This window comes from Rhinopithecus roxellana, chromosome 13 (genome assembly GCF_007565055.1).
Source record: "Rhinopithecus roxellana isolate Shanxi Qingling chromosome 13, ASM756505v1, whole genome shotgun sequence".
Taxonomy (NCBI): Eukaryota; Metazoa; Chordata; class Mammalia; order Primates; family Cercopithecidae; genus Rhinopithecus; species Rhinopithecus roxellana.
The window spans coordinates 94,043,066-94,070,641 of record NC_044561.1 but is presented as its reverse complement, the minus strand read 5'-3'; the positions used below and the strand labels follow the sequence as shown (position 1 = coordinate 94,070,641).

The 27,576-nt window shown below is 38.2% G+C and overlaps 1 protein-coding gene across 15 annotated transcripts in view; it reads left to right on the top strand.

Annotated features, from left to right (window-relative positions):
* PLCB4 (phospholipase C beta 4) overlaps window positions 1-27,576 on the top strand; it is a 442,280-nt gene that overhangs the window by 398,635 nt on the left and 16,069 nt on the right. For 8 of the 15 annotated variants that reach the window (XM_030915441.1, XM_030915439.1, XM_030915440.1 and 5 more), the window contains 5 exons: window positions 7,647-7,748; window positions 11,842-11,899; window positions 12,337-12,423; window positions 15,772-15,808; window positions 17,920-19,468. In XM_030915441.1, the coding sequence (XP_030771301.1) occupies window positions 7,647-7,748; window positions 11,842-11,899; window positions 12,337-12,423; window positions 15,772-15,808; window positions 17,920-18,008 (373 nt within the window). In that variant the 3' untranslated portion in view covers window positions 18,009-19,468. Of the gene's footprint in view, window positions 1-7,646; window positions 7,749-11,841; window positions 11,900-12,336; window positions 12,424-15,771; window positions 15,809-17,919; window positions 19,810-27,576 lie in introns of those variants that run through there. The other 7 variants (XM_030915444.1, XM_010355280.2, XM_030915447.1 and 4 more) reach the window with 5 other exon arrangements.

Sequence of the window (27,576 nt, the reverse complement as noted above, 5' to 3'; positions counted from 1 at the left end):
TGCATTTTAAAGCATTCTATTTACTCCTATAGGATTAGAAGTTGTGTTTTCTTTTTTCCTTAGAAATGCTCTTGATTTATTATGCAGAAAGGTGTGTTCATCATTCTGCCTTTGATGATTGCTACAATGCCAAATTTTAGTGCCTACCTTTATTCAAAGATACTTCACGGAATACAGCACAGCACTTGTCTAATCTTCTTTTACATTGTTGAATAAAGAAAAAAGCGTTAGCTCACAACAGTAGGCATTATCTGAAAGGAAAAAACAAAATATACTAATTCTTGAATTGCTTAGGAAGTCATTTGAAGAGATCATGACCTAGTTACTAAAATACTTTAAAAAATAAATCCATGGGCTTCCTGCCAATATGGCCGAATAGGAACAGCTCTGGTCTGCAGCTCCCAGCATGATCGATGCAGAAGATGGGTGATTTCTGCATTTCCAACTGAGATACCTGGTTCATCTCATTGGGACTGGTTGGACAGTGGATGCAGCCCAAGGAGGGTTAGCCGAAGCAGGGTGGGACATCACCTCATCCGGGAAGCACAAGGGGTCAGGGTACTTCCCTTTCCTAGCCAAGGGAAGCCACGACAGACTGTACCTGGAAAAACAGGACACTTCCGCCCAAATACTATGCTTTTTCCCAAGGTCTCAGCAATCGGCAGACAAGGCGATTCTCTCCTGTGCCTGGCTTGGCAGGTCCCACGCCCACGTAGCCAGGCTCACTGCTAGCGCAGCAGTCTGAGATCGAACTGTGAGACAGCAACCTGGCCGGGGGAGGGGCGTCCGCCATTGCTGAGGCTTGAGTCGGTAAACAAAGTGGCCAGGAAACTCGAACTGGGTGGAGCCCACTGCAGCTCTGCAATGCCTACTGCCTCTATAGACTCCACCTCTGTGGTCAGGGCATAGCTGAACAAAAGGCCGCAGACAACTTCTGCAGACTTAAACATCCCTGTCTGACAGCTCTGAAGAGAGCAGTGGTTCTCCCAGCATGATGTTTGAGTTCTGAGAGGAGACAGACTGCCTCCTCAAGTGGGTCCCTGACCCCTGTGTAGCCTAACTGGGAAACATCACCCAGTAGGGGCCAACAGACACTTCATATAGGTGGGTGCCCCTCTGGGACAAAACTTCCACAGGAAGGATCAGGCAGCAATATTTGCTGTTCTGCAGCCTCCATTGGTGATATCCAGGCAAACAGGGTCTAGAGTGGACCTCCAGCAAACTCCAACAGACCTGCAGCTGAGGGACCTGATAGTAGAAGGAAAACTAACAAACAGAAAGGAATAGCATCATCATCAACAAAAAGGTCATCTACACCAAAACCCCATCTGTAGGTCACCAACATCAAAGACCAAAGATAACTAAAACCGCAAAGATAGGGAGAAACCAGAACAGAAAAGCTGAAAATTCTAAAAACCAGAACACCTCTTCTCCTCCAAAGGATCACAGCTCCTCACCAGCAATGGAACAAAGCTAGAAGGAGAATGACTTTGATGAGTTGACAGAAGTAGGCTTCAGAAGGGTCAGTGACAGCAAACTTCTCTGAGCTAAAGGAGCATATTTGAACCCATCGCAAGGAAGCTAAAACCTTGAAAAAAGGTTAGACGAATGGCTAACTAGAATAAACAGTGTAGAGAAGACCTTAAATGACCTGATGGAGCTGAAAACCATGGCACAAGAGCTTCGTGACACATACACAAGCTTCAATAGCCTATTCAATCAAGTGGAAGAAAGGGTATCGGTGATTGAAGATCAAATTAATGAAATAAAGTGAGAAGACAAGATTAGAGAAGAAAAAGTAAAAAGAAACGAACAAAGCCTCCAAGAAATATGGGACTATGTGAAAACACCAAATCTGTGTTTGATTGGTGTACCTGAAAGTGACGGGGAGAAGAACCAAGTTGGAAAACACTCTTCAGGATGTCATCCAGGAGAACTTCCCCAACCTAGCAAGAGAGCCCAACATTCAAATTCAGGAAAGACGGAGACCACAAAGATACTTCTCAAGAGGAGAAACCCCAAGACACATAATTGTCAGATTCACCAAGGTTGAAATGAAGGAAAAAATGTTAAGGGCAGCCAGAGAGAAAGGTCGGATTACCCACAAAGGGAAGCCCTGCAGACTAACAGCAGACCTCTCGGCAGAAGCTTTACAAGCCAGAAGAGAGTGGGGGCCAATATTCAACATTCTTAAAGAAAAGAATTTTCAACCCAGAATTTCATATCCAGCCAAACTAAGCTTCATAAGTGAAGGAGAAATAAAATCATTTACAGGCAAGCAAATGCTGAGGGATTTTGTCACCACCAGGACTGCCTTACAAGAGCTCCTGAATGAAGCATTAAACATGGAAAGAAACAACCTGTAGCAGCCACTGCAAAACCATGCCAAATTGTAAAGACCATTGATGCTATGAAGAAACTGCATCAATTAATAGGCAAAGTAACCAGCTAACATCATAATGACAGGATCAAATTCACATATAACAATATTAACCTTAAATGTAAGTGGGCTAAATGCCCCAAAAAAAGACACAGACTGGCAAATTGGATAAAGAGTCAAGACCCATCAGTGTGCTGTATTCAGGAAACCCATCTTACATGCAGAGACACACATAGGCTCAAAATAAAGGGATGGAGGAATACCTACCAAGCAAATAGAAAGCCAAAAAATAAAAATAAATAAAAAAGCAGTGGTTGCAATCCTAGTCTCTGATAAAACAGACTTTAAACCAACAAATATCGAAAGAGACAAAGAAGGCCATTACATAATGGTAAAGAGATCAGTTCAACAAGAAGAGCTAACTATCCTAAATATATATGCACCCAATACTGGCGCATGCAGATTCATAAAGCAAGTCCTTAGAGACCTACAAAGAGACTTAGACTCCCACACAATAATAATGGGAGACTTTAACACCCCACTGTTAATATTAGACAGATCAATGAGACAGAAGGTTAACAAGGATATCTGGTACTTGAACTCAGCTCTGCACAAAGCAGACCCAATAGACATCTACAGAACTCTCCACCCCAAATCAGCAGAATATACATTCTTCTCAGCACCACAGCACACTTATTCCAAAATTGATGACATAATTGGAAGTAAAGCACTCCTCAGCAAATGTAAAGGAAGAAAAATCACAACAAACTGTCTCTCAGACTACAGTGCAATCAAATTAGAACCCAGGATTAAGTAACTCACTCAAAACTGCACAACCACATGGAAACAGAACAACCTGCTCCTGTATGACTACTGGGTAAATAACGAAATGAAGGCAGAAATAAAGATGTTCTTTGAAACCAATGAGAACAAAGACACAACGTACCAGAATCTCTGGGACACATTTAAAGCAGTGTGTAGAGGGAAATTTATAGCACTAAATGCCCACAAGAGAAAGCAGGAAAGATCTAAAATTGACACCCTAACATCATGATTAAAAGAACTAGAGAAGCAAGAGCAAACAAATTCAAAAGCTAGCAGAAGGCAAGAAATAACTAAGAGCAGAACTGAAAGAGATAGAGACACAAAAAACCCTTCAAAAAAATCAGTGAATCCAGGAACTGGTTTTTTGAAAAGATCAACAAAATTGACAGACCACTAGCAAGACTAATAAAGAAGAAAAGAGAGAAGAATCAAATAGATGCAATAAAAAATGATAAAGGGGATTATCACCACTGACCCCACAGAAATACAAACTACCATCAGAGAATACTATAAACACCTCTATGCAAATAAACTAGAAAATCTAGAAGAAATGGATAAATTTCTGGACATATACACCCTCCTGAGACTAAACCAGGAAGAAATTGAATCTCTGAATAGACCAATAACAGGCTTTGAAATTGAGGCAATAATAGCCTGCCAACCAAAAAAAGTCCAGGACCAGACAGATTCACAGTCGAATTCTACCAGAGGTACAAAGAGGAGCTGGTACCATTCCTTCTGAAACTATTCCAATCAACAGAAAACAGGGAATCCTCCCTAACTCATTCTATGAGGCCAGCATCATCCTAATACCAAAGCCTGGCAGAGACACACCAAAAAAAGAGAATTTTAGACCAATATCCCTGAAGAGCATCCATGCAAAAATCTTCAGTAAAATAAATACTGGCAAGCCAAATACAGCAGCACATTGGAAAGCTTAATCACCATGATCAAGTTGACTTCATCCCTGGGATGCAAGGCTAGTTCAACATATGCAAATCAATAAACGTAATCCATCACATAAACAGAACCAGTGACAAAAACAACATGATTATCTCAATAGGTGCAGAAAAGGCCAACAAAATTGAACAGCCCTTCATGCTAAAAACTCTCAATAAACTAGATATCGATGGAACGTTTCTCAAATTAATAAGAGCTATTTATGACAAACCCACAGCCAATATCATACTGAATGGGCAAAAACTGGAAGCATTCCCTTTGAAAACTGGCACAAGACAAGGATGCCCTCTGTCACCACTCCTATTAAACATAGTGTTGAAAGTTCTGGCCAGGGCAATCAGGCAAGAGAAAGAAATAAAGGGTATTCATTTAAGAAAAGAGGAAGACAAATTGTCCCTGTTTGCAGATGACATGATTGTATATTTAGAAAACCCCATCATCTCAGCCCAATATCTCCTTAAGCTGATAAGCAACTTCAGCAAAGTCTCAGGATACAAAATCAGTATGCAAAAATCAGAATCATTCCTATACACCTATAACAGACAAACAGAGAGCCAAATCATGAGTGAACTCCCATTCACAATTGCTTCAAAGAGAATAAAATACCTATGAATCCAAAATCCAACTTACAAGGGATGTGAAGGACCTCTTCAAGGACAACTACAAACCACTGCTCAATGAAATAAAAGAGGACACAAATAAATGGAAGAACATTCCACGCTCATGGATAGGAAGAATCAATATCGTGAAAATGGCCATACTGCCCAAGGTAATTTATAGATTCAATGCCATCTCCATCAAGCTACCAATGACTTTCTTCACAGAATTGGAATAAACTACTTTAAAGTTCATACGGAACCAAAAAAGAGCCCACATTGCCAAGACAATCCTAAGCCAAAAGAACAAAGCTAGAGGCATCATGCTACCCGACTTTAAACTATACTACAAGGCTACAGTAACCAAAACAGCATGGTACTGGTACCAAAACAGATATATAGACCAATGGAACAGAACAGAGGCCTCAGAAATAACACCACACATCTACAACCACCTGATCTTTGACAAACCCAACAAAAACAAAAAATGGGGAAAGGATTCCCTGTTTAATAAATGGTGCTGGGAAAACTGGCTAGCCATATGTAGAAAGCTGAAACTGGATCCCTTCCTTACACCTTACACAAAAATTAATTCAAGATGGATTAAAGACTTAAATGTTAGACCTAAAACCATAAAAACCCTAGAAGAAAACCTAGGCAATACCATTCAGGACATAGGCCTGGGCAAACACTTCATGAGTAAAACACCAATAGCAATGGCAACAAAAGCCAAAACAGACAAATGGGATCTAATTAAACTAAAGAGCTTCTGCATGGCAAAAGAAACTACCACTAGAGTGAACAGGCAACCCACAGAATGGGAGAAAATTTTTGCAATCTACCCACCTGACAAAGGGCTAATATCCAGAATCTACAAAGAACTCAAACAAATTTACAAGAAAAAAACAAACAACCCCATCAAAAAGTGGGCAAAGGGTATGAACAGATACTTCTCAAAAGAAGATATTTATGCAGCCAGCAGACACATGAAAAAATGCTTATCATCACTGGTCATCAGAGAAATGCAAATCAAAACCACAAGAGATGCCATCTCGTGCCAGTTACAATGACAATCATTAAAAAGTCAGGAAACAACAGATGCTGGAGAGGATATGGAGAAACAGGAATGCTTTTGGTGGGAGTGTAAATTTGCTCAACCATTGTGGAAGATAGTGTGGCAACTCCTCAAGGATCTAGAACTAGAAATCCCATTTGACCCAGCAATCCTGTTCCTGGGTATATACCCAAAGGATTATAAATCATGCTACTATAAAGACATGCACATGCATGTTTATTGTGGCACTATTCACAATAGCAATGACTTGGAACCAACCCAAATGTCCACAATGATAGACTGGATAAAGAAAATGTGGTACATATACACCATGGAATACTATGCAGCTGTACAAAAGGATGAGTTCATTTCCTTTGTAGGGACATGGATGAAGCTGGAAACCATCATTCTCAGCAAACTATCACAAGGACAGAAAACCAAACACCTATGTTCTTACTCATAGGTGGGAATTGAACAACGAGATCACTTGGACACAGGGCAGGGAACATCACACCCCGGGGCCTTTTGGGTGGTGGGGGGCTGGGGGAGGGATAACATTAGGAGAAATACCTAATGTAAATGACGAGTTGATGGGTGCAGCAAACCAACATGGCACATGTGTACCTATGTATCAATCCTGCACATTGTGTACATGTACCCTAGGACTTAAAGTATAATAAAAAATAAATAGAACAAATAAACCCATGGAAAAAGCACTTTTCAAAGCAACAGCAGTATTTTAGCTTTTACTCAAACCCCTGGTGGTTGTGTTTCTTCCTCATGATCACAACCATTATTCTTGGTTACAAATCTTTGCTTTCTAGACATTTGTCTGCAACATTTGGTCATTGGTGTTTGCTGAATAAATGAATACAGAAAGGTCAATTTCCTAACAAGTTATGGTAAAATCTGAGAGTGATCTTCTTGGGTCCAGAGTTTCTATACATGTTCCTGCTGAAGTGGCTCTAGGGTAGCTGAGTGAGCAACTCTCCACTTCAGTGTTGCCCATCTCGTTGGATGCAGAGCAAATAGCAGTGCCTAGGTAATCTGACTGCTTGGATACTGGTTTCCAGGCAGTGCTTTCAATAGATCTCCATAGGTTATAGAAAAAAAATTTTGTAATCATATACTATGTAGCATTTAAGTTTTATTCCTTTAATGCACACATAAATAAACGTGTGTCATGCATACACATGCATTCACACATTCACACATACAGTGGTTGGTCACCTGCAAACCTACTTTTTTGCTGTTCCCTGTGCTTACTTGAAACCATTTAGTCCCTTTCATTCCCGTGGCTGATAGAAACAGGAAGGCTGTTTGTGAGGGTTAGAACATTTTCTCTCTCTTTTCCAGCCCATCTGGTCCCATATAATATGAGGCAAAGCTGAGATCTTTATATTAATAGGCAAAAATACTGTCTCCTCATCACAGGCCATCACTGTCACTTCACCACTAGGTGGCCACTGCTCCTCAGAGATCAGCATCCACATATCTTGGGGTCCCTTCCCTCCTTTTTCCAAATACAGAAGTCGATGAGCTCGATAATAGAGAAGAAAAAAAGAGTGAGAGGCGTAAGCCTAGTCATATTGCTATAAACAGAAGTATTTTTGGTTTTTTTCCATGTTTAAATTATGTCTATATAAATAAAATGTAAACTTTACCCTTGTAACCATTAAGTGCATGGCATTAAGTACATTCACATTGTTGTGTACCCGTCACTAACACCCACCTCCAGAACTTTTTCATTTTCCCCAGATGAATCTCTCTACCCATTAAACACAAACTCTACATCCCCCTGCCTGTTTGTTTTCTTGTTTTTAATACATAGGGAAAGCAAGGAAATGCGAGCACACCAGGCTAAGATTTCTATGGAAAATAGCAAAGCCATCAGCCAAGATAAATCTATCAAGAATAAGGCAGAACGGGAAAGGTAAGTCTGAGAGTGCTCACTGCAGGAATATGGCATTGACTTGAGGACACAGTCTCAATATTCTTGACATGTGTACACACAAACACAACTGAGACATAAAAACAATTGTGACTTTTGACTAGGAATTCTGCTATTATATGAATGAAGCAATGAAGATTTGCTATTATCACTGTAGAACAATCGTCCACATTTTCTGGTTGCTTACTACCACCAGTAAAATCAGTTTACATTCAATATATATGTGCTGCTTTACAAACAAAGTTGTATAAAATATGACATAATATAATGCTTTTTTATTTTTTATTTTTTTTGCTTGCTTGTTTTGAGATGGAGTCTTCTTGCTTTTTCACCTAAGCTGGAGGGCAGTGGCCCAATCTCAGCTCACTGCAGCCTCCGCCTCCTGGGTTCAAGCGATTCTCCTGCCTCAGCCTCCCTAGTAGCTGGGATTACAGGCATGTACCACCACACCTGGCTAATTTTTGTATTTTTGGTAGAGATGGGGGTTTCACCATGTTGGCCAGACTGGTCTTGAACTCCTGACCTCAAGTGATCTGCCTGCCTCAGCCTCCCAAAGTGCTGGGATTATAGGCATGATCCACTGCGCCCAGCCTATAGTCAATATAATTCTGAAGCATCCTTCCCAGGTTCCATTGGGTCATTCTGCAAGCCTCTCCCCTGCTCAGGTGTCAGTCTGTTCTGGATGGGCCAGTTCTGAATAGCAGCAGCAGTCAGGGGGATGGTCTTCTTCAGTAGTCCTTCACATGGGATCATCTTTAAAGCTCCCATCCCGTTTGTCTCATTTGTCCTTGTTAGGTGAATTTTCTGGAAGCAGATCAAGACAGGAATTGAGGTGCTTGTGATTCACTGAGGAAGGGACCTTCAGAGAAAGGGCGTGAGGAAGCAGGAAGGCCCAGGACAGGCCCTAAGCAAGGATGTGGTCTCACCTAGGGTCCCTGTAACCTCAAATAAAAAATTGTACCACAGATTTGTCCCTCTTTGAAGCAAGAGTACCAGGCTTTTGTGTTTCTGTATTAGGCAGCCATTGGCTGCCTGAGATTGGGTGGAAGGTTTGTGTGACCTCCATAGAAGGTGTCAGGTGCAAGCCCTTTAGACACAGCTGGTAAAGGGGATCTGAGGAGCCGTCAATAGTCATGTTACCCAAGGGATAGGCACTTAATTCCTAGCGATCACCTGTGCTGCCCGTCATCCACCTTGGGAAATCTCTGAGAATACAAATGCTGTCAGCTCCATAACCACTACGCCACCAGCAGTTAGGGACAATGGGGTTCCTTCTATGGGGAGAATAATACCTAGCATGAAGGTGGCCTTCTGGCTGAAGTCCATGTCTCAGAGAAAAGCTGTTTTATGAGCCAGGTACAGTGGTTCACACCTATAATCCCAGCACTTTGGAAGGCCGAGGTGGGCAGATTACCTGAGGTCAGGAGTTCGGGACCAGCTTGACCAACATGGTGAAACTCCATCTCTACTAAAAATACCAAAAAATTAGCTGGGCGTGGTGGTGCATTCCTGTAATTCCAGCTACTCAGGAGGCTGAGGCAGGAGAATGGCGTGCACCTGGGAGGCGGAGCTTGCAGTGAGCCAAGATTGCGCCACGACACTCCAGCTTGGGCTACAGAGCAAGACTCCATCTAAAAAAAGAAAAGAAAAGAAAAGTAAAAAGTGTCATTCTCTGGATGTTATTCTCAGATAAGCAACTTTATTTAAGGGCCTTATATACATGGAAATGACACCTTCTTCAGCTTGAAAACACCAAATATTCCAGCCATGATAAAACCTCATTAATTTGAACTGTTTTAAACTGTCCAAAGTGAAATATAGAATTAACCATGACAAATGTTAGTAGCTTTTTACCATCTTTTTCAAATATGTGACAAGGTGGACTTTAGCTTGGTTGAGGTCAAATTATCTTTAATTTGGAGTTACTGCTAACTTAATTAGCAAGATTCTTAAAATTTATCTTATTTTGAAAACTGTACTTATTCATTGTAACTCTATTTTTATTTGTGCAACTGTATGGGGGTACATGAGAAAACTTTACATGTATACAATGCCCAGTGATCAAGTCAGGATGTTGAGGTTGTCCATCACCCAAGTACTATACATTTTTGGCTAAGTATTGTCACTCTACTCTGCTATCTCTTGTAAGTTTGTATCCAGTGGTAGGTGGTTCCAAAATATCTACGAATTGGCTGTTTTTTAAAAAATAATTTTTCTATACCAAATAATAGTTATATTCTAAACCCGTACTGTGTGTATGTTTGTATCCGCTTTATCTAACTAAGGAGAAATAAAATTTAAAAATTTGTCACAGCACTAAGAAAGATATATAGAAACTGAAAATCATACTTACATTTTTAGATCGAAGAAGACATTTTAACAGAAATTACCCAATGTTTATAACTGAATGACAATGCAAACATTATTTATCAATGTGTAGAGGGTAGTTAAAGTGATATTTGGAGTGAAAAGTACAGCCTAGATGCATATATTTTGTAAAAGATATGAAAATTAATGAGCCAGCCACTCAAAGAGAATATGAAGTTGGAAAAACAGAGTGAACCCAAAGATCTCTGATAGAAAGAAAGAAATTTAAAAAGCAAAAAATACTGAAATAGAAAACAAAATGCAATAGAGGGCATTCATAAAAACAAAAGCTTATTTGACAAGAATAATAAATCAGTTAGCTTCCACCAAGACTAAAGAAGAAAGAGAGAGAAAGCATGTATTAGTGATGTTAGGGATGAAAAAGGAAATTAACTACAGAGAAAAACCAAGTCTACTATTAAAAAAAAAAAAAAACTACCAATAAATTTGAAATGTTAGATGGAGTGCAGAATTGCTTTGAAAAATATAAATATCCAAAACTGACTGAAAATGGAGCAATCCTGAACAGACTGACAATTATTACAGAAGTTCAAGAAGTTATAGGCCTTTTCACTCATGAAAAACACTCTACCTCACCGGTAGTCAGGGAAATGCAAGTTAAAACAATGAGCAATGCCATTCCATAGGAGCATCTAACTGACAAGAAAGTCTGATAGTACTAAGAGTGGGCAGAAATATGGGGAAGGAGTAACACCCAGACACTGCAGATGGAAATGCAGTTGGGACAACTGGATTGGAGTAAGGAGGAGCCTATTTGTACCCTGCCAACTGGCAAGTCTGAGTATACACCCTACAGCAGCCTTTGCCTATGTGCACAGGAAGATATACACCACACTTCATCCACTCATCCATTTATTCAACAGACTCTTATTGTGTCACGTATTACAGGGCCCATGCACCCGATCATTGTAGCGTTGTTTGAAAATAACCTACTTTTTGTTAATGGCAATGAGGAAATAGTGTAGTCTGTTCATAAATTGAAAAAATCCATACAGCAAATGAAAATAATGAAGTGGTTTGGAACATGGATGTATCTCTAAAACATAAGAATAAGTAGTAAGCCAAGGGGTGAAACCCAGACTATGTTACTGTATGGGTACATATAGAAAACACATGAAACAATACCAGCGACATCAGCATCATGTGGGAGCTTATTAGAAATTCAGACCTCCCACCTCAGGCCCACTGAATCAAAGTCTCAAAGTGGAGGGCACAACAGTCTGGTTTTTATCATCTCTCCAGGTGATTGGTATACACAGGAAAGTTTGAGAAGCTCTTATATTACACATGGGCACATCTATATGTGGCTTAAAATATTAAAATGTGGGTGAGAGGATCCACACCAAATTCACAATAGTGGTTACCTCTGGGGAGAGAGGAAGAAGGAAAACTGAATCAGGAAGAATACAAATGGGGCATTAATTGCATCTGTAACTGTTTATTGTCTTTAAAAATGTCAGATAAACATGGCAAAACACTAATATTGGTTAATCTGAGGGATACACACACAGTTTTTAAAATATTCTTCTCTGGACATTATATGTTTGAAAATACTACAATAAAAATTAGAAAAATAAATCAACAATTCCATCCAGAGAATTTGATGGAATATAGCTCTTTCTTATTTGATATAATATTAATTTCATTCAATGTCATACCAACCATTATTTGTGCCCATTGCTTTTAGGCGAGTCAGGGAGTTAAACAGCAGCAACACTAAAAAGTTTCTGGAAGAAAGAAAGAGAGTAAGTATTTTATTATATTTTTGGCATTCTTCCTGTAAAAAACTATAAACAATAACTCATGCTTAGCCACCAGACCTCTAGCTAATTTGCTTAATTTGATTTTTCTGTACATTAAACATTCCAGCTTCTCTGCTGCCTGAAAACTGCAATAATCTCTCACTAAAATCTTTAAGATAATGATTTGGCACCGTTTTACACAAAATGAAGCCAGGTTTAGTCATCCATAAGTCCTCTATTATTTTCTAAGATTTTAGCAGGAAAGATCTTCCCAGAAAGAATTACGAGTTTAAACTCCACAAATTTTGAGATGATTTTTTAAAAATTATTATCTCTTTCACTTAAATTATAAAGTTACAAGTCATCTCTCCCTGTTTTAAGATTGTAACCCAAAGTTTATCAGAATTTTTTTAAATGTTTATTTATTTATTTATTTGCAGCTCGCAATGAAGCAGTCCAAAGAAATGGATCAGTTGAAAAAAGTCCAGCTTGAACATCTAGAATTCCTAGAGCAACAGAATGAGCAGGTATTTTACCTAAAATATGTAAACACATGTAGGCAGCTAGCCAATTTGGGGTACACATGCCGTGGCCCACAGTGACCAGTGGCTTTTTGCATATCGTAATTGAAAGGTGGATAGAAGAATGTGTTGCCCATTACTATATTTTCTCCATTATATCCAAAAAGAAAAGAAAGTACCTGTTTTTGGAGCACGAGCAGAATCTGGCTATGCCAAAAAAAAAAAAAAAAGAATATTTGGATAAATTATGGGGATTCTAAGAATGAAATTACTAAAAGCGAGAGTATGAAAAAAATAGATTACAAAGTATTTCTTCATTTTCACTTAGAGTTTTATAATTTGCAAACTACAGGCAAGGGATATGATGTTTCAAAGCAAATGAGAGAAAGCACCTATTTTCAACCTCAATCTGAAAATGAAGTTTAAAAACCTCCCTGGGGCTTACAGGTAGAATCTAAAGTCATGAGCCCCCATCACTCTACAACCACTGAGCATGAGTAGATACCGTAATTTTGGTGCTTTTTCCAAGCAAGACGAGACACTAAATAAAGAAATATGCACAAATAAAGAGTTATCCAGGCCCGGCGCAGTGGCTCACGCCTGTAATCCCAGCACTTTGAGAGGCTGAGGAGAGTGGATCAGGTCAGGAGATCAAGACCATCCTGGCCAACATGGTGAAGCCCCGCCTCTACTAAAAATACAAAAATTAGCCAGGCCTGGTGGCATGCACCTGTAGTCCCAGCTACTTAGTAGGCTGAGGCGGGAGAATCACTTGAACTCAGGAGGTGGAGGGTGCAGTGAGCCGAGATCGCACCACAGCTCTCCAGCCTGGGTGACAGAGTGAGACTCCATCTCAAAAAAAAAACAAACAAACAAAAAAAGGAGTTATCCCAATTCCAACTGTTTAGTTAGGCCAATGGGCATATACCAGCACCAAGAGAAATGTATTTTTATCTGGTGCATAGTACAGATGGGCACCTTTGCAAATGGGCTACAGCCCATCAGCAACCTTCAATTTGATGGAAATCCCTCTAGTTCCTGTGACAACAAGACCCTCAGTTATCGTTTAAATATCAGACAAATGTCAGTTCAAATGTTATTCTTTAGGTGTAGTTGGTATAGAAATTATTATTCCTAGGTAATTCAATGTAGAAATGGAGCGGTTTTGATGAAATACGTACTTGTGCCACATTGTTCCTTCCTGTTTTCTCCCATCTATAAAACAATCTTATTTAAGGAATACTTTTTTCCAAAGTAAATGGCTCCCCTTGAAGAATACTTAAGTAGGAATTATACTAAAAAGTACCTTTGAGAAAGTTAAAAAAAAAAAAAAACATAAAATCATTTTTTGTATGTCAGTAAGGTAACAGATAAATCTGACTTCTAGTTTCAGATTCTTTACTTTTTGGTGGACAGAAATTTTATTCATCAACATACTTCCTAGTTATGTTTCCCATTTCCTTTTCAGCTAAATGCTTCTATTCATAAGCAAGTCCACTCCAAGGGGACAATACATGTTATTGTCCCCATAGGTCCAATTCATTTGACCAACTCATAAACACATCACATTCTGATACAAGTTTCCTAGCTTATGGTTTTGCTCTTAAAGCACTTCTCAGAAAGTGCTCCTGGGGTAAATGTAGGAATATGAATAAGGATAAAGCCACCATCTCCAAAACTTTAGAAGCCACTTCAGTGATTCGACAATGGGTAGGGATAAGGATGCCTTGGAGAAGGTTTTTAAAAATTCTCCCTAGAAGAAGGGCACAGTGAAAGGTAAGGCACAGTTATGTGTTAGTTAACTAAATTAAGAAACTACTTGGAAATTAATTGTGTTGCTTAGCAACAAGTTTGACTAAAGAATGTAAATGTGCTCAGAATTACTCATCACTACAATAGTGGTGTATGCCAGAGCTAGAGAATACAGTCATCTTGTGTCGCTAGTTTCAGAGCCGAAGTACATAATTTTTAAAAATCACTTTGAGCTTTTATCCTAATACATGACTAATTCAAGCCACACCAGAGTTCTTGCATTAAACTGCTAGATTAGTGATAGCTATATTGATTAGACTGTATTGGGAGAGTGCTGGCTTTTTGTTCCAGAAATTCAAATAATGTCTTTTAAGGTCTACCACCCACGACTGATACTTTGAGTCACAAAAGCTTGGGAAAGCATAGAACATGAAAAGGCTTGAGACCTGATAAAGATTTAATGAGATTCAAGGAAAAGACATTTAAGGTATCATACTGATGCTTCTGGCAAGCAAAGAATTTGGACTTGAATTTCTGTGTTAAGCTTTGCTTTAGAAATATGGCCTGTTCAATTGCAAATTGAATCCCAGATCTTTCTAGTATTTTTGGCATTTAAGGGTGAGAAGCCTCTCAATTCACAGTTACTCTGTATGGTACAACATTGTCATGGGCACAGTGCAAAAGATACAGTGACTTCACTTCTTTACTCATGAAAAGGCAAGGTCTGGAACTATATAGTATATCTCCCTTCATAACCAGGTAAACATTTCATCAGCAAGAACAGTTCTCTGTCTCCAGACAATTCAAACTTCCACAACAATATGCTAAATAATTGTTAAATCCCAAGACTTTTTTTCTAAGCCAGAGATAAATGTAAACATTCTCCCATAGTATTTCCCTCAAAGATTTCTTTCTATTTTCCTGTGACTCTACTCCTAATCAGTGTCCCAAATCTCCCCTTCCAAAGCAAGGCCTGGAATGGATTCAGTCCATTAGCTAACCCAGTGTTGGGGGCACTGGCAGAAACAAATCAAGTGGCAGTATGTTTTGGTCCTGATTCTGGATCCTCACCTTCTAAGCTATTTGTAAGCCACTTTATGTCCTTGCCTACTTGGTCAGCAGATTATTCGCTTAAAACTCTGAAGGTTGGAGATGTTTTTCCTACTTGAGTTTTTTCATAGACCTCCCAGCTACACAGTATATCTCATCTGTCTTGACATGTACCATTTCAAACATTAACGACTCCATTACTGTCACCCACTCGAGTCTCAAAAATTGATTTTTGTCATCAATCCTATCATTTTATACAGAGAGGTAAAAGGTTTTGCTTAAAGGCTAGGTTCTCCACTTACTGTCACAGGAGAGAGGCACAGTCTGGGGATGACAGGCGTTGGTTGTTTGTTTTGTTTCTTTTTTTTTTTTCTGTTGAGGTCAACTAGGGGAAAGTTTGTCACTGAGGGGTGTGTACGTGTTTTATCCTTAGCTTTTTGCTTTTCTGTATATGGTTTTGCATTCATTTCTCAAATTCACTTCAATATTCATTTATTTTCTTTGCTTTGTATGTATGACTCAATTTTGACATTACTATTTTTGTACAAACAGCTTTTGAAATCCTGTCATGCAGTGTCCCAATCGCAAGGTAGGACCGAAACTCTGATAAGCAAGACATTGCTTTCCTTCTCGACTACGTCCGTATTCTCTGTGCAGTCTCCATTTATGAGTCACATCTGGTCATAACTAATATCTGAAGGGTTTGGATTTAAAAGCTTGACTATTCCATGCTTGGATTTCTGATGTCATATTCATGCCAAAATGCCCAGAGTCTTTAGAGAATTACTTCTGAGGGTATTTGAGCCTGTATGTTCTATTGCAGATCTGGGAAACAGATCATGGTAATAAAGACATAACCAGAGCAGTGATGTGCAGCTGTCATTTGGACTGACCACAGCTAAGACAGGGTCACAGAGTCAGATCACTCACAAATGTTAATATGACTCCAATTAATTTTTAAAGCACCCAGTAAAAGTTGGTTGGTGGTTTTTAATGACGGAGCTGTGCTCTGCGTGTAGAAACATTACACGATGACTCTTGTCATGCTCTCTGCTAAGTCCCATCTGCTAAAGACCCTGATCACCCCTCATAAGTAAGGTGACCATATAATTTATTGTCCATACCCGGATAGTTTTGAGAGTGAAAGGCAGCTCTGTTCGTAATATCTAGGACTACAGGCATAAACTGGAATTGCCTCAGACAAATGAGAATGAATGGTCACCCAACTCATACAAAAACTTAGCTGTTGGAATAGTCTTATAATGTCCTGTGATTCTTCCTTCTACACTGTGGTCAATACTTTCTTCAGAAGCTAAAGGGGGAGAAGCACAGAGAATCGTTTTCTACTATTTACTGAACATGGAAGTACTTAATTTCCAGTGCTGATAATGTTTCACTGTCATCCCTTATGAATACTGTTTGTGTCATAGTTTCATGTTTCTATATTTTTCTCCATTTCTTCATTTCTCTATTAGAGTATTACTATACTTTAGGCATAAAAAATATCTGGACAGAGGGAACCACCCATCCCAAATTTACACAGAAAGATTTAATTCTTTTTGTGTAATTAATTTTGTCACAAGAATTCATTTGGAAGATGCTTCTCGTATAATGTACAGAGTTGACCAAACCCCCTCCCAGTAACCTTCCATTTAGTTGGAATATCTACGCAGACATGAATATTAACATCAGGGCACTTCAGAATCTGCCTCCAATTTGTATCTTCATAGGTCCATGTTTCTATTTTCAAATGTCCTTTATCTCAAAGCAGCATGTCACTAAAAAAAGAAATGGGCAATCCTCATTCTTCAAAAGATACGTGCATTGGGTTGGGCAAACGCATCCAGGCTACCAATTGGATAATAAAAGCTGAAATGTACTATTTGATTTTTTCCTGTTTCCAAGCAAGTATTTCTCACCAGACGCTGCCCCCGTCATACCCCCTTTCCTCTTCTCGAATTAGCTTGTTGTCTTAGTGACAATCTGAACTCATGAGGTTGAATTCACTATTGCTTACTTCCTGGTAGTCCATAAAAATTACCCTAGAGAAGTAAGAGCCCACAGGGATAGAGTTTGCACAATAGGATTCCTGAAGGCCTGCATGTTCCTGTAACATTCCATTTACAGAAGACTCCAGCCAGTCCAGTGTAATATGCTCTCACCTCAACTTCTCTATCAATTAGAATCTTAGGGAATTACTTTTAACTAAATTTCAGGCTATTTAGGAAATAAGTTGTACATAAGCAATACTTATTCTAAATGTGATAAAATTATCTACACACAGTCAAAGCAACGTGTCAATCTGTAGAAACTAAATCAAACAGTTTGTGGTAAGAAGTAGCCAGAAGTAACCTGCCCTTTCTCAGTCTGAAGATGAAGCAAGTGGTCTACCCTCTTTTCAAGTGGTTCTCCTCGCACTGTGTAAACCAGTCCTTCTCAAAATTTAATGTGTATAAAAACTTCCTGGAGATCTTGTTAAAATGAAGATTTTAACTGATTCAATAGGTCTGGGGTAGACTCCAAGATTCTATGTTTCTAAGAAGGTCCCAGGCAATGCTGCGCTGCTTCTACGTGGACCATATTTTGAGTAGCAAGAATGTGGTGACAGGATCCTATTTATGGGAGAAGAGAGGCCAGGGTTGTTAAGTGCCTTCAGATAAGGATTTCAACACACGTAAGGCCATGTTTCTGATGTTATAGGCGAAGGAGATGCAGCAGATGGTGAAATTGGAAGCCGAGATGGACCGCAGACCAGCAACAGTAGTATGAAACTCCAAAATGCAAACTGAAGCAGCAAACCCACAAAGCATCAAAAGATTCACTCACAAACTTCTGAACACAAACTCCGTGGATGAAAGCTGTTTATTTTGTTTCCTTTATGTGTAAACAAGATGTTATCTGAAACCAGAGAGACTTGGAATGTCTGATTGACTTCTATTTAACAGCTTGAGTATTGCATTTCCTTGGCCAAACAAAAGTAGCTACAAATCCACAAAAATTTACTAATCCAGTAAGGCAGAGTTTAACCATTGATAATACAACTTAAACATGTTTGCTATAAAATACCATCACAAGTAAATGAGCTTGGTGTTAACAACTCTCCTTTGTGATGTCTTAGGACATGTTTGAGCTGCAGCAAAAAAAAAAAAAACAAAAAACAGTGCATTCGCAATTTCATAGCAAGTGCATGCACTAGGAAAAGAAAATTCTGTCTACAAATGTATTAGCAGAAGTGGTGGTCTGCTAGACAAATAATTTTGCAAAATTTTTCTACATCTAAGTTACCTCATCAGTAAGTGCCGTGTCTCTACCATGCCATCAGAGGCTAATTTCCTGTAAAAGTTATGGAAATTGTTAGAACAATAGAAAAATAGAGCAGTGTATGTGTGCCAAAACTCATCATTACTCAAAGGAGAACTGTGTTAGGCACATTTAAGAAAGTTGACATCTGACATTGCTTTATAGGAATTGTTTCCGCAGATTCCAAATACTACAATTCACACCATAAAGATTGTGAAGTGATTATTGGCAAACGTTTGTAAATGTGACCATGTATAAAGTATTTATACTCTTTAATTCACACTGTTAGAGAGCAAAATCATCTAAGTATTGCCACATGACAAGATTAGTAAGCAGGAATACTAGAACTATGTTTGCATGATACACAAGCACCAGTAAAGACTAATCCATACAGACACAGTTAACCTAATGCCAAATAAATACTGGTTAAATAAATGTATGGCACAGAATATAATTTGACTATCAAGACTTTTAGCATAATGAAAAAGTCTATATATATGTGTATATGAATTATGTGGGCATTCTTGATACTTCAAGTTCTAGTTTGAAAAAAATACATAACTAATTTAATTTTACACAAAAATATTTATGCAGATTTTCAGAATTTCATATCAGGAAATGACCTTTTTATGTCTGTTAAATATCAAAACAATTTGCTACAGTGTTAATCTGCATGGTCTTTAAGCCTGTTGTAGTTGAGATGCAGACAGTGCATGAAAAAGTATTCCGCTGGGAATTGAGCCATGCCACCAAAGCCAAGAGGAGCGCATGGAAACCCGGTAGTCTAGAACTAATCAGATTACTGATTTTAGTGCACAGCACCAAATGAATTGTTGTATATGCTTGTACAAATTGATTCTTTGTGTTCCTCTGAACAAAGCGGAGAAAATGATGATACCATCGATAGTGAAATTAAACTTCCAACTTCTCTAATAAAAAATTAAAATACACATAACACTCGTCAGAGTATTTGCTCCCAAGATGCATTCTAGCAAATGTTTTGCCTTTTTCATATGCATGATCTCATCGTTATTTTCAAAGGGGGCTTATTAATACCCCCAACATGTTTTTCACCCAAATGATGCAAAACATGCAGATTCTAGTTGACTTCAGATGTAATATACTTGTTTTTCTCCTATTTATGATTTGAACTGGATTCTGTAAATCTCTGGTTCTTAGTTTCCTTATCTGTAAAACAGTGGAGTTAGACTACATGTCTTTTGGCACTAACATCTCATGAAAAATTATGGTTAATAAAATATCACCATATTTAGATTGCCAATTTTCAAAGATTCTGAATGGCTTCTCATCATCAAATCAAATCAAATCCAAGAGCTCAACTGTGCTCACCATTCTGTAACACTTGACTGAATTCATCACTTGCCTCCTCTTGTTTCTGCTTTGGAGAGGTACTACTAGTTTTTCCATTTTTCTTACTTCTTCTCCGGCTTTTCATCCTCCTAGACCACCATAAGCATTTATATTTTCCAGTGTTATATATGGAACCAGTTTTTGTCTTTAATCCAGGTTACTTTTAGTATTTGAGACATCATACCGTTAATCCATTGTAGTAGGATTAAAATGTACACACAACTCAAATGTGCAACAAAAAGATGTGTTACCTGCTATTGTAAGTTCGTATTACACTCAAACCTTGCATTCTCCCTTATTATGAAGAAAAATTAATTGCCAGTTAAAGTAACTTCAGCTCTTCCAGTTATAAAAAAAAAAAAAAAAAAAAAAAAAAAAAAAAAAAGCATTTTCAGGGACATGTTTAGTTACTTGATAGTCAAATTCCCTGTTAGAGGCCCTCCCCATTCAAGAGATCTTGCTTTTTGCCCCAAATGGCATCTGGGTGTGAGGGAAGCTCATGTATCCACCTGGCAATTGGTAGGAGCGTCTGGTTTCCCCATTGTTGGACACGTCCTAACTGCGCTCTACTGCAGCTTTCCACCCCAGTGGTTCAAAGTCCCTGCTCAGCCAAGTCCTCATTCTGGTATCAGTTTATTCCAGCATTCTTCTGGGATATGCAGAACTTCCAGGTCTTTGGGGGCGGTGCAGGAACCAATGGTGCTGTCTCAGGTCCATCCATCAAAACACTCCTTTGGTCAGTTATCAGCTACTAGGGCCATGTAGTTCCAATACCACAGAGGCTTCTGAATCCAGGAGGCTTGAAATGTTCCAGAGCAATGCCCCAAAAAGCAAGAAGCAAGCAAGCTTTATGCTGGCCCCAAGACTATCTGGGTTTATACTATATCTTGCTTCTCCCACCATCAGAACTTTTTGTTCTGATTTGGGAGCCAGGGCACTTGAGTCTCAATTCTTACCTTTATTCTTTCTTTCAGCCCGGAAAAGATATTCAACTACCCATTCCTGACTGATGGAATACCCATACAGTACTATACTTCTCTTTTCCTAAGTAGGTTGCTCTTCACCTTTTGGGGGAATAAAAGGCTTCATGGAAAAACAGCCAGGTTACCAAGTTAGGGAAACACATCAGAAAGTACCATCTTTCATCAAATCCAAGGCATTATTGATCACAGCATATACCATTATTTTATATACCACACAGAATGAAATACACTGCCAATTAAACTATGGTAAACCATCCAGTGATTGTCAAGGCACATCCCCATTTCAGAGATGTTAAAATGTGAAAAATATATACATCTTGGAATCCATGAAACATGTAGTATTCCAAAAGTAGTATACAAACTCCTCAACCCTAAGCCTTAAGGAGGAGAGGAAGTTTTAAAGATAGGAGACAAGAGAATCATTTTATCAGAAAACTTAAACTAAGGAACCATTCTGCCACCGAGTTTCAAATTTAGTAATGAGCTTCCTGGAAAGCAATTCCAAAAGGGAAAGAAATCTATCTTTCACTGTCTTTATTTGGAGAATCTTTTGTTTCCTTTAGCTGTTTCTTCCAATCACATGCCTTTGATTTCTACTTCTTTGCATGTAATTCTCAAATCTGTAATTCTAGCCTTTACCCTTCTTTCCGGAAGCTCTGACTCTCCCTCTCAGATTTCAATAAATAGGTGGCCATGTGCACATTGCATGCGATTAATTAAAAAAAAATAGAGACCCTTTCTCCATCTGTCCTCCCCACATATTTTAATAGTCCATAACCAGTGCTAAACCTTGGGGCCATCTTTTTCTGCTCCATCTCATTTCCTCCAGCCCCCAATCTGTTCATAAAACTTACGAATTCTGCCCTGTCTTGAGAACTTCCTTCTCCTTCCTTATAACTCAATGTTCAGAATTTGAAACTTGCTGTTCAATTTCTTTGCCCTCCAAATCCCCTTTACACAGAGATTAATATTCCCAAATGACTCTTGTAATCGTATTACCATTCTGCTTGTAAATGCAGAATTCCTGTCTACTACCTAAAGAATAATGTTGAAATTAGTGTTAACAGCATTCATTTTCTGCCCCCAACATGCCTACTCATTTTAATCAATATGAATTTATCACTATTCTTTGTTCACATACACATAGTACACATCTTTTCTAGCCACATTACATAATAATGCTCTATTAAGTCTTGAAAAGCAACCTCCAAAAATACCATTTCCAAAAAGTTCTCTCATTCTCCCAAGCAAGAAGTAACCTGCTGTTTTTCATTTGTCCATTTATACTTTAAAAGCTATTTAAGCATGAGAATTTTCCACCAGTCTTGACTAATTTCTTTTCAGGCTTTGTTCAGTTGCTTTTTAAAGAACAGGTAGTCACTAGCTATCGAATGACTAAGTTATTTTCTATGAAGTAAAATGAAGGATTTGTAACCATCTGTGTAGTCTCTTGGGCAGGGCAGGAAATGCCTTGAAAACTTAATGAAAAGAAGCTTTTTTGCAAAGTGTCTTTTCAATTCCAAGGAAAACAATTTTTCTTAATACTTACTGTTAGCATACTTTTAAAACAGTGCAATGATCACGGTGGCCATCAGGGATCTAATAGTGTGGACCCATCAACATTGAGAGATTATGGAGAGTGAAGAGGGAATACTCCTATTATTTTATTAGTGAGGTTATCTTAGGGATGCCTCATTCAAAACCCTAAATAGCTTCTCCTTCATCATCACTTGCGCAAGTCTAACAGAAGGCCACACATTTCTACAACTTTTCTTTGATGCTTGGCATTGAACAGAATCTCAAGCACACATTTTAATTGCATCTTTAATGTCATAATAAATCTGGGTGGTGCCTCTGGGATGAATATTTATGAGCCATCTTCTTTAATAATATTTTGTGGAAAACGTTCTGCTCTGTAGGTTAGAATAATGAAAAAATATTAGGCGGGTCGGGGGAGTAGGGAGATGGTTAAAATAGCAGCATCGTTGCTTTTACATTAAAAAATAGGTGTCTACACTGTACTTATCGTGATAAATGATGCTGTGCCTCTTCCACTCCTTTCCTCTCCTAGCATTACCTTCTTGGAAGTTCAGGATAAGGGGCAATTTCTGAAGTACTTCATCCTGGAAATTTTTGAGTGCTTTTAAACCTTCTCTCTTCTTCCTTTGGGCTCCCTGGTCACTCAAATGCCATCCTGCCACAGTCTTGGATGCTAATATTAAGTAGCTGCTTTCGGACTGGTCTGTTTGAGTTATGGGTCCTAAAACTGCAGATAAGTGGGGAATTACTTTACCACATTACTTTGTCCAATTGCATAAAATATGGGACACAGATTTTTTAAATGCAGTAGTCTAGCAATGGAAATATATGGTATTGAGTAGTTACACTGATTTTAAAGCAAAATTCTTAAAAAATATAGCAGCATATATTAGATATTAATAAGAGAAATGTATTTAAATATACTTAGAATAATTTAAAAGTGTATTGTGTTAACTAATATATATGCTGAAATAAAATTCAGCTAAGTAAATATATTTTCTAAGACTTGGAAGTCTATTAAGCTAAATATCTGCCAATCTTATGTCCCAGCAGTTACACTCTAAGAGAAATGAGTGTAAGCCAGGCATGGTGGTACGCACCTGCAATCTAAGCTACTTGGGAGGCTGAAGATATAATTCAAGGCTATTCCTCCTCTTTAATCCCAAAGTAGTGTTCAGTGATCACACCTGTGAATAGCCACTACCCTCCAGCATGCAATACATAACGAGACCCCATCTTAAAAAAGAAGAAGGAAAAAGAAAAAAAGAAATGAGTATATTTGTATGTGTTCATCCAAAAGCATGTTCTTTATTCATAATAATAAAAAGCTAGAAACAAATCAGATGTGTACCAATAGGAGAATGGATTCATAAAATTTAGTACGTTCACAGAACACACCCAAGTACTTACCTTATGATTCCACATACATGAAGATCAAGGAAAGGCAATGCTAATCTTGAAGGAGAAGGTCAGAGTAGGGGTCCTCTCTGAAAAAACCTTCCAGGATGATGATGGTCTATGCAAGCGGTTCTCGAAGTGTGTATCACAGATCCCTTGGCAAGCCGTTGTATCCCCAAGAGACTGTCAGAGGGTCTGTAAAGTCCTCTTGTTTCCAATCCATCTCTGTGGGAGGCCAGATTTCTTCATATACTGCAGTGAAAATGACATATCACAACAGACTGAATGAAGAAAAAGACATTAGAACTCAGATGACTTCTGTGAAGCCATACGTTAAAGAGATTTGCAACAATGTAAAACAATGCTTCTTCTCACCAACTTTTAGAAAATACAGTTATATTTCACAAAAATGTTATTGTAATAGTACAATATTGGTTATATATTAACAAGTGACAGTTTTGTTATTTTTATTGAATTGAGAAATATTTTGAAATTCGTGTTTCAAATTTTTAATATAGTAATGTTTACAGATATAATTCACATAACCAAACTCTGAGTTTTTAAAAATATTAAGAGTATTAAGGAATTCCTGAGACCAAAGATTTTGAGAACTGCTGGTCTATAACTTAAGCTGGGTGGAGGTTACATGGGTGTTTATACGGGTAAACACTGATCAGGGAATCAGGGAATACACCTAAGATTTGTGTCTTCCGTTGCATGTATAAATCTCAATTAAAACGATGTTTTAAATACCATGAGCATTAGATATATGCTCATGGTATAAAGAAAATGGGGGGAAATAAAATATAATTTAGTATACAAAAATACATATACACATTCAGAAGATCAATAGTGATAATGCCAAAATAACAAAGTTTACTCCTGAAGCCTGTTGCTTACTGGAAACCATTGAAGAGGCGTAATTACCTAGAAGAGTTTTGAGCATAAAATTTAATCAGGGGGCTTTGCTGCTCCACAAGGAAACTATTCTACTCCTCTCAAAAGCCTGTGCTGAGTGAGGGAGGCAGAGTTGGATGTGGAATAGTCTCTCTTTATTCTTCCCATCTAGCGTTTTCCATGCCAACTCTCCAAGTTCTCAACAAAAAAAGTGATTTGAACCAATACAAGAGTAACTTAAGAGGGAGCTCTCACAAGGGACAAGAAATGACACACCCAGGAAAAAGAGCAGAAATATCCACTTAGAAAATGAGGCATCTGTCGGATTAAAGAGAACCCAGATGATAAATTTGACATATTTTCTCCCAAGGGGATCTACAGTAACATTAAATGATAGTGCAAAGCAAAATGGAAATGGGTACAGCTGGGATCAGCTGAGACAGACTAAACTTTCTACTTGTAGAAGTCAGTGTGGCCATTAACAGTCTAATTTGGGATCCCACTGACTACAGCTTAGATCCTAAGTCTGCTATTCACTAGCTGCAGACTTCAGGCATCCTACTTAATGCCGTGGAATTTGAGCCTTCCATCTGTAGAATGGACGTAATGCCACCTACCTCATGGTGCTGCTGTGAGGATCAAGTTAGCTTTTGAATCATTTAATACATACAGTTCCAGGCATATCCTAAGTTTCAAAGAGTGGTATTTTGAAGATCATTTATGGCTGTATTTACCTTTTTAGCTGAGAATTCCTCTTCATCTTAATACATAATCTATAGAAACTCTTTTAGGAATTTTTAAATAATATCACGTCATTTTTGCATGACATATAAAGGTATGATTTTAAATATTTGGAAAAATGTATTAGATTATATACTTTTAATAATTGATTAGCAAAGTTCATTTCAATAAGATGTTTAATAGAGTAATATTCGTTACATACCTCTGGAGAGACAAATTGCAACTTTTTCAGTATACCAAGCTTTAAGGGAAGATAACACATTTTATTTATTCATTTATCAGTTAAAAGATATTTGGATTGTTTCTGATTTGGGGCTATTATGAATAATGCTGTTATGAACATTCACATACAAGTTTTTGTGTGGATGTATGTTTTCTTTTCTCTTGGGTATATACCTAGGAGTAGAATTGCTGGGTCACATGGTAACTCTATGTTTAACTCTTTGAAGAACTGCCAGACTGTCTCCCAAAGTGGCTGCATCATTTCACACTTCAACCAGCAGTGTATGAAGATTCTGATTTCCCTATATCTTTGTCAATACTTATCACCTTTTTTATTATAGTCATCCTAGTGTGTGTGGGGGGGTGTCTTATTATGGTTTTGACTTTCATTTCCCTGATCCTTAATGGTGTTAAGCACCTTTTCACGTGCTTATTGGCAAGTTGTAGATCTTTTTTGTAGAAATATATATTTCAGAACCTTTGCTCATTTTTAAATTGTGTTGTCTTTTTATTATTGAGTTGTAGGAGTTCTTTACACATTTTAGATACTAGTCCTTTTTCAGATATATAATTTGCAAAATTTTTCTCTTATTCTGTGGGTTGTCTTTTCACTTTCTTCATGGTATCTTTTGAAACACAGAAGTTTAAATTTTGATGAAGTTCAATTTGTCTATTTTTCTCTTTTGTTGCTTGTGCTCTTGGTGTCATATTTAAGAAACCATTGCTTCATCCAAGGTCACTAAGATTTATGCATGCTTTCTTCTAAGAGTTTTATAGTTTTGTCTCTTACATGTAGGTCTTTGCTCCATTATGAATTATTTTTGTATATACTGTAAGGGTGAACTCCATTCTTTTGTATTTGAATACCTAGTTGTCCCAGAACCATTTGTTTTTGTTTTTGTTTTTACATAAGTTCTAGAGATCTAAAAAGCCTTTGCTGAAAAAAACTTTTTCTCAATTGAATTGTCTTGGCATCGTTGTCAAATATCAATGGATTTTAAATGTGGAGGTAAACTCACTGTTAAACTCCCATCATGTCCACTGGCATTGCTCAAGATGTGAATAACCTTCACCTAGCCAAATCCTATGTGTCTCTTCTACATGCTCATCAAAACCTCTCTGCAATGTTTGAGACAGTCAACCATTGCTCTATTCTTCAAACACTCCCTTGTCTTCATCTTCATGACCTCAAACTATATGGAGGCACAAACTTCCCATGCTCCACTCCCACCTTCTCTAACAAAATACTTCCTTTTCTTCATTTCATGAGAAAAGATGGATCTCGGGAATCTTTTGTCTATGATGCTTGCATCCCACGACACCCTTCCAAATTCTTCCCTACTCAGAATGGAATGCAGAATTTATGACCCAGACCACACCTGTTAGACATTAGTTCTAGACTTTTGTCTTTTACACACTTATTCTTATCACCCCATGTAGAATTGTATGCCTCTTTTATTACTGCATAACAAATGACCACAAAGTTACTGCAAACCCACTTACTATCTCATAGTTCCATAGGTCAAAGGTCTGGGCACAGTGTGGCTGGATTCTCTTCTCAGAAGCTTACAGGACTAAAGTGAAGTGTCAGCTAGGCTGTGTTCTCATCTGAGTGTCAGGATTCACTTCCAGGTTCAAGTAGTTATTTTTCAGAATTCAGTTATTTGCAGTTATGTGATTCAAGTCCCCACTCACATGCTGGCTGTTGGTTGATCAAGGGTAGTTCTCAGCTCCTAGAAGCTGCCTAGTTCCTTGTCACATGGCCATGTATATATATATATATATATATATCTCCTCTTTACAACATGACAGCCTCCCCATTCAAAGCCAGCAGCAGAATCTCTTTTAGCATTCCTCTTTCAGGAAGGATCTAGCAGTCCCTTTTAAGGACCCACTTGATTAGGTC